Source organism: Pinus tabuliformis, chromosome 4_2, assembly GCF_031772625.1.
Source record: "Pinus tabuliformis cultivar Carrire ecotype Pingquan chromosome 4_2, CPIR1, whole genome shotgun sequence".
NCBI classification, from domain to species: Eukaryota; Viridiplantae; Streptophyta; class Pinopsida; order Pinales; family Pinaceae; genus Pinus; species Pinus tabuliformis.
This window is the reverse complement of record NC_142304.1, coordinates 208,158,264-208,166,857: the sequence shown is the minus strand read 5'-3', so window position 1 is coordinate 208,166,857 and position 8,594 is coordinate 208,158,264. Positions and strand designations below refer to the sequence as shown.

Here is an 8,594-nt window from a genome sequence, read left to right as displayed (position 1 = left end):
CCTTGAGCTTGTCTAACAACATGAAAAATATAACCATCAACTCTAAATCTTTTTTGTGGAAGGGTAATTTGTCCCCTTGTGTGCTCCAACTCCAAAATTTGGTAAGAAGAAGCAAGCTTCTTTTGTGGTGGATAGGGGTGGAAGCTAGCTAGTATGCAAACAATTCTCAATAGAAAAGAGGCAAGAATGATGGATTCAAGTTTTTAAAAAAAAATCTAGGATCATATATATGAAATAAAACCCCATGGCCTTTATTATAGGTGATTAAGGAAAACCCACTTTCAATATAGTTTGCATGTTTACTCTCTCAATGTATTAATGATAATCTATAAGTTTAGTAGACATTATGGAATACTAGATCAATAGTATTAATGAATATGGGGTTTATCAAGGTCCACACATACCCACTATACTACCTAAGAAAGTACAAGAGCATTTGTGAGTCATTAATAAGTCATTTTTGCATTTAAGAAGGGTCATGCAGAAATTGAAGGATTTATTATGTGATGCATGTAGAAAATGGAGGGAAGTATGCATGTCCCAAAAACTGGTCAATTGATGGTTTGACTCTATTTAGTGAGGTATTATAAGGTCGTATGATGACGAAATGGGGTGAAAAGTGTGGATTATGATTGCAATAGTTTTGTATCTAGGAAAACTACTCAAATTGTATAAGTAAGAAAAATTAGACCAATAACATAAACAAATGAAGTTATAATGTATGTTAAGTATTAAACATTGTAATCATGAGTATGACACCTCCTCAAGCTTGTATAACATCATGTAAAATATTGAGAGTGAAGGAAAGACCTACCCTCATTGTTACTACTAACTAGTTTAATTGAGTTGTAAGCATCTCTAAGGAACCATCTACATCATGACATTAACGGATAAGGAGATTCACCTTATGAATGGTCAACATGAGATATCAATTAAACCTAGATATAATTATTGAAATATAACAATGCATATATGAGTTGTAATACACATATTTACTTCCATTGGATACACTATTTAGATATGGAATTCTAATAAATAAACGTAATTACTAAAATATACACTATAAGAAAAACACCACTTATCAAAGGTTTTAGTAGATGTTTTTTAATGTTAAAAGATTGGGAAAATTTATAATGAAAAAGCAAACCTCTACTATAATAATGGGTTTTAGTTTAGGTTCACAATAACTAAAAATTATGGGGGTGATCAAAGGTCCTAAAATAGGTTATCCACACACACTTTGTAGCACTTAAAATAGTAAAACACATAAGCGCACACATGTTATATATATATATAAAGCACTCAAGTGAGCACATATTTAGTATGTGCATATTGTATGCTTGTAAAGCACTTGTGCATATTAGATATTTTGAAAGCATTGGGATATATTATAACCTTTCAAAAGAATTGGTGCATACCATATTTTTTAAGAACATTAATGCTTATTAAATATGATTAACCACCCATCTACACCCATACACAGAGTAAAATCTTGGACCTTGGTAACACTAATGATAATAGTCACTGTAACAATAATGACATTGAAGAAGGGAACGATGCCACTATTTTAATTATAAGCATCACTATTCTTGGCACAATTATTAGCATTAGTGTAATTTTACATGTATATCACATCAATGTGTAACAATCATTGAAATGCATTTCATAAATAGATACAAAATTCAATGTTGCATTGAAATGAACATAATGCTCCAATATTTTTCAATGCTATTTTTTTGGTGCTGTATGTGAATGTCGCTTTTTTATCATTATTATAAGACTTCAATTAATCATTATATATATATATATATATATTTGTAAGGATATAATTTTGATATTTTAATTAATGTGTTTAAATATAATCATCTTTTTTTTTCTCAGTAAATGCTAAATCTATTAAAGTAAAGTAACAGTAAAATTACAAGGAGGACTGAGCCTCAACAGAGAGGACCTGCATGCTTTCAAAACTAACAGAACTATCCCATATTTGGGGAGACCATTTACAGTGAACATACATCCAAGTTGGAGTAAGATCCTCCAACTTCCAGACCATAAGTGCATAGACAAAACCAGAGTAAAAACCTCCTGACCGCGCAGACAACACCATATAAACATTGAACCAAAAACAACCAAAAAGAGAGCTTAGAAGGCAAACAAGAGTCATCATATGAGCTCATCTTGGTCTGGCCGCACTTCCTCCACCAGAAACTTGTTGCCATACCAAATATATTCACCATGCTCTGCCTCACCCTCCCCGCTTCCACCTGGGGGATTCAGAGCCTGAGGAGAACTGCTTGAACTTCCGTCATCTTCCACTGATGCTGACACACCATGGAGGCTACCACCTGGCTGCACATCTTGAGGAGCACTGCTCGAACTGCCTTCAATTCCCTTATCCGCTGCCTACAATCCACCCTGCTTGCTTGTCTGACCAGTATTTCCCTGCTGTTGCTCTGCGCCATGGCCACCCACGATTCTGATACCTTCCTGAGAAGATTCCACCATGTCGCTTGTAGAGACGGGGATAGAAGACTCCTCCTCTGTGAAGATAATGGAAATGTTAGCAGATATGATAGGGCTACTTAAACTGCTCTGGAACCTAAAATGGAAGTTCTGAAAAGCATGATATGGGAGTGGTCTGCAGGAGGGACTAGACAGGGCCATCATAGCTTGGGGGGTGGGATGAGAAGTCTGAGATCGCCTGCTACCTCCTCCTCCTCGGCTCCCGCCACGACGGCTCAGCAATCTCTGTCGGACCATGGCTATTCTGCAGAACCAAATAATAATGGAACAAGTAGGAGCACCGGGGCGAAACAAACAACAGAGAATAGAGCTCGCATGCCCTGAGCAGGGCCAGCCGGAGGGGGAATAGCAATGGAAGTCAAGTGCCTGAATAGGCCTGAGCTTATCACTGATAGCAGAGGTGTATCTTCTGCGAGGATGCTTCAGAAGGGATGGACCGTAGCAAAAATCCAAAGAGCAAACCGTGAATGGAAGGGCTGCGAACTGCCTGACTGAAACCATCTGGACCATGTATCTATCAAGGAGGAGCATTAAATCAACCTGCATGATGATTTGAATACGCATAATGTGAACCCACTTGGGCCTTGCGCTAGCTTGGAGATGAGCGCTCTGCTTCAGACTGCAAGACACTATGCCGGTGTTCATAAATGACCTCATTAACTATGATATGAATCACCCGCATCCGGGTGCTCTTCTCCTTCCTGCATCATTTCCTTCTTCACATTGTTTTGAAAGTCCTTGAGTTGGGAATTAGAGACCAGACCTGAAATTGAGCCTGTATGAAGGTTCACTCCACATTCCACTCCAATGTTTGCTAAAAGATCTGCCACTTTATTCCCATCCTGTCTAATATGCTTAAGAGTGATCGCCCTGTGATGGATGAGCCATGTTTCGATGAGTTCCAACCGCTTTTCCATTCTCCAACTGCTGCTTACTTTGCTTGAAGGGGTGCCTTGCATGATTTTGATGACCATGTTAATGATGATCTGAGAGTCACCTTCGATGATCAGAGGAAAAAATCCCTGATTTTGAGCGAGTATGAGCCCTTGCCAAAGACCTTCTAATTCCGCTGAGTTATTGGTGTCCCATCCTTTTGAGCCTAAGAAGGTTAGCAGAGGAATTCCCTTCCAATCTCTAAAAATCCCTCTGAAGCCCGAATTTCCAGGATTGCCTTTTGAGGCCCCATCAAAATTTAACTGATAAATATTTTTGGGAGGTGGAATCCATTTTTCAGGCGAATGACTTGTCTGAGGATGAATTCTTTTGGCAATATTTGCTTGATGCCATTGAAGGTTCCAGTTGGCCCATATGTTTTGTTCTTGGGGTGTAGAAGGGAGATCCTCCTGACACCAGGTATGCAAAGATATGGTTTCTTTGATGTTTTTACACATGATTTTCCAGATCTTCTCCATCGGCAGAGATTGGTCCTTGAATATTCTTCGATTTCTCTCCTTCCAAATTGTCCACATGAGGAAGCCTAGAATAAGTTTCCAGAGGAAATTTAATATCTTGCTTTGAAAAGGGTTCTGTTCCCAGCTGCGCATCGTATCTATGACATCTCCCTGATTTCTACCTTCGTTTTGGCAACAGAAGTTTACTTTTTCCCAGAGTTTGCGCGCCATGATGTAGGATTGCATAAGATGCTTTATGGACTCTTCCTCTTGTTTGCAGTTAGGACATATTGAGGGTCCTTGATAGTTCCTTTTCTAGAGATTGTCCCATGTAAGAATCTTGTTGTGACCAAGGAGCCAGAGGAATGTAGAAACTTTCGGCCAGTTGGTGGGGTCCCACACTTTGCTCCAGAGGTTATCTTTGACCATATGCTCCTGGATTATAATATTGTAAGCTTCCTTTGTTGAGAAGATGCCCTTTTCTCCATACCCCCATCTGAGAATATCTCTTTCCTTCGAGCATTGAATTTTTCTTCTCATTAATTCCGCTTGAAGAGTTTTTTGATCTTGTTCCGTTCCATTTCTTAAGATTTGATGTGCTTCTAACCATTGCCTAGTATTTTGTATGGGGGAAGATCTCCAGAAATTCTTTACCTTGTTGTGGTCTTGTAGGTCCTGCTCCGAGATTTGCATAGGATGAAGAAGGTCCTTTAACTTGGGCAACTGCTGCCAGGAATCTTCCCAAAACCTTGCATCCTTGCCATCCTTGACTTCCCAAAAACTGTGCTGCTGAATTAAACTCCTATGCTGCTTGGCTGAGTTCCAAATTAAAGAGCCCATTCCTACCTCTGATATTCTTATTAGTTCCTCTGAAGGACGATTGTTTGCATATTTAGCTGTCCATAAATAGGCCCAGGGGGTGGATGGCATAGTGAGCCATCGCCACCAGATACGAGCCCCCATGACCTTATTGCTGTGAGAAGGGTCCCTAAGGCCAGTTCCGCAACACTTTTGGGAAGGCAGACAATGTCCCATTTAACCAAAGCCCATTTATGTTTCTAACCTGAGTTACCCCATAAGAAATATCTTTGAAGATGCTTGATTTATTTTAGCACCCATTTGGGAGCTGCCAGGATGGAGAATAGGTATAACGGCATGGAATGAAGAACAACCTTGATGAGAACTAACCGACTCGCCATATTGAGGGTTTGGTGAGTCCATAAGGAAAGGCGGTTTTCCAACTTTTCTAAGAGAATTTTCCATGAGGAGTGTTTCAGGGCTGAGGCTGTTAAAGGAGCCCCAAGATAGTTGGAGGGAAGGGAAGCAATAGAGAAGCCTATGATGCGGGCTATGGCAGATTGAGTACAGATAGGCGTGTTGAAAAAAAAGATTTGGGATTTGGATTTATTGATAGAGGCTCCAGAAGCTTCCGAAAAATCTGAAAGAAGGGACTTAAGTTGACAAGCCTCCTGGACTGAGGGATGACCAAAAAGCATGTTGTCGTCAACGAATTGTTGGTGGGTGAAGGCTGGGGAATTATAAAAAGACAAGCCTTTGAGCAGCTGAGAATGCTGAGCCTGCTTGATGCTTCGACCTAGACCTTCAACCATAATAACGAATAGGAATGGAGAGAGAGGGTCTCCTTGTCTAATTCCCCGAGAAGGTCGGAAGGGAGAAGAGGGGATACCATTGATAAGGACAGAAAAAAAGGAGGAGGATAACAAAATCATAACCCATCTAACCCAAGGGGGAGAAAAACCAAAAGCAATAAGGGTTTTTTTAATGTACAACCAGCTTAGAATGTCAAAAGCCTTTGAGAGATCAATTTTAAGGAGCATACTGATTTCTTTAAGGAATGGATTATTTCATGAGTGAGAATAATACCATCCGTAATCTGCGTCCCTTCGACATATCCAGATTGCTCCGGTGATATTATGAGAGGGAGCAACAGTTTGAGTCTGGAAGCAATGAGTTTGGAGACAATCTTGTAGATAATGTTGCAGAGGGCAATGGGCCTTTATTTATCAAGAGTGCTGGGCTGGGCCTCCTTGGGGATGAGAGCGATAAATGTAGCATTCATTTCAAGGAACATCCATCTCAAAGATCTTGATTCCTCGACCACCTGCCATACTTCCATTTTAATGAAGTCCCAGAACTTGTGAAAAAAGTTTGAAGTGAACCCATCCGGACCAGGTGCCTTTGTGGCTTTCAGATGGCATACAGCTTCTTCAACCTCTTGCAATTCGAATGGTCTGAGGAGAAGTTGGTTGTGCTCCTCTGTAATTAACTTCGGAATATGTCTGGTGATTTTTTCTATAGCATTCGATCTATTTATTTGAGGTTCTTGGTGTGCCTTCTTGAAATAGTTTACAAATTCTCTTTCAATTTCTTCATGAGTTTCCTTCTTATCCCCCTGCTCATTTAGAATGTGGGTTATGTTATTGTTCATTCTGTGTTGGATGGTGGTACTGTGGAAAAATTTTGTGTTTTTTCCTCCATCCTTAAGCCATTTTATTCTTGATTTTTGCCTCCATAGCGTTTCTTCCTGTTTTTCCCTTTCTAAGATTTGCGACTCAAGAATTTTTTCCTGTTCTGACAGGTCCTCTGATTGGCCTTCCATTATGATCCTCTGTTGCAAGCGTTTCATATCCTGATCGAGAACACACTAAGCCTGGAAAATGTTGCCAAAAGAATTATGATTCCACTGTTTTATCTTGCCCTTGAGATGCTTGAGCTTCTGTTGAAACTGAGACATCTTCGTTCCTTCAGAAGGTGTAAAATTATTCCATTCTGTGCTGATTAGGTTGTTGAAGTCCGGGTGAGACATCCAGAACTCTTCAAATCGAAATGGTCTTCGAATGGTGCTTCCCGGCCGAGTCCATTGTAATGAGATTGGCCAATGATCCGATCCCCCGATCGGCATGATTGACGCTGCAAAGTCTCCCCCTAAGTGAATAGCATTGTCTGATATTAAGAATCTGTCCAAGCGAGAAGATATTTGCTGCAACCCTGTTCTTTTATTATTCCATGTAAAAAGACCGTTGTTGAAAGGCATATCAATAAGCCAATTCTTCTGAATGAAGTCCTTGAGGTGAATCCCATCTTGGTTCCCACTGTTCCTGCCTCCTCTCTTTTCTTCCAGTCTGGTAATCATGTTGAAATCACCCCCAGCTATCCACAATGGGTGCACTCTGGCCGAGTTGAGTTCCGAGAGGGCATTCAGGATTTCTATTTTGTGCGTGGATTCCTGGGGAAAATACACATTGGTAAGATGCTCATGTGTGTTGGTTCCCGTGATGTGAAATATTGCTTGGATGAAGTTCTTGTTTGCATGAATGTTGGAGAGTGTTATAGAACGAGCGTCCCATAGGATTGCAAGACCTCCAGATGCTCCATCTGCATCTACAACCACATTAAGTCGACCTGGCCAGGATTTTGCTGCAATCCTTTCTATTTCACTTGAGCTGCATTTTGTTTCTTGTATGAAGAGAATTTGTGGTTTTTATTGCATTATCATTTTTTTAAGAAGTCTCCCTTTCCCTGGGCTGTTAAGCCCTCTAATATTCCATGATATTAACTTCATTGGGAAGAGTTTTGGAGGTATTCGTAATACTTTGTTTGCTTGGAGTATCTGCCAGACTCCACTAACATTGCTCCTACTCTGATTGTTCGTTGAAGATCTATATTTCTTCCCTGTTTTTTGATGTCTTTGGTGATGACTCTTCCATCTCAAGGGCTTCACGTTTGAATACCTAAATATTTTGGCTTGTGTGCTCGTGATAAGATTTCCTCCAAATCCTCTACTTGCTAATCTGGAATTTTGTCAAAATTCTTTGCGTTGCATGCCTGCTCAAGGCCCTGAATGTCTAGTTCCCCGATGTCTATATTTTCTGGGTCCTCCTCCATGAGCTGAGAGTCATTTTTCTCTTCATTGATTTCTATTGCTGTTCTTGAGTCAGGTTCTCTAATGTCTTCCTCCATTCCTTGAAGATACCATTCTGGGGATTTATGCTTAGCTGAAGAAAAGGGATCGTTGATCATCAGATCTGCTGGGATCATCATGGATTCTATGTGCATTGGTTGTTTATCCTTCTTTTCCCCCCACTCTAGGGGAGTTGGATTATCAAGATTGATCACAGGTTCATTAGCTAAAGCTTCAAAACTGTTGCTCGTTGAAGGCTTGGAAGCAGTAGCTTGAGGTCGCCTGGGATTTGGAGCTGCTTTCTTGTGGTTTTTCCTGTGGTTGGATACTTTGGTGAAACCATCAGATTCAGACTTATCAGAGGCGCCTAGGGGAGAGGATTTTTGAGTTAGGGGACAGTCCCTGAATAGGTGACCCAGGGCATGACATCGTCTGCACCTAAATGGAACATGTTCATAATCAATTAACTGAACCCATTCATAATCGTCATGGAGTAAACTTACCGCATCCGGGAGCGCCTTGTTGAGGTTCATGTACACGCAGATTCTTGCATAAGAGGTGTATCTGCGGATTTTTGTTTCCTCTGCTACTTTGATAAATTCTCCTAGAACATTACCTATTTCTTGTAGAGAGACCTCTTCCCAATACTCCACAGGAAGCAAATAAAGCTGAATCCAGACAGGAGCCCAGTTGAGGTCCTCTTTGTCAGGGTTGAGGTGCTCAACCCATCCTTTGAGATACAATCCAGCGGCATTGAA

The 8,594-nt window shown here is 40.6% G+C and overlaps 1 protein-coding gene across 1 annotated transcript; it reads right to left on the bottom strand.

Annotated features, from left to right (window-relative positions):
• Nucleotides 1-6,579: 6,579 nt before the first annotated feature.
• Nucleotides 6,580-7,565, bottom strand: LOC149168846 (uncharacterized). Its single transcript, XM_089424995.1, has 2 exons — nucleotides 7,528-7,565; nucleotides 6,580-7,378 (listed from the first exon to the last, which is right to left on the bottom strand). Exons 1-2 carry the CDS (start codon nucleotides 7,563-7,565, stop codon nucleotides 6,580-6,582), a joined length of 837 nt encoding a protein of 278 aa, XP_089281121.1.
• Nucleotides 7,566-8,594: the final 1,029 nt, after the last annotated feature.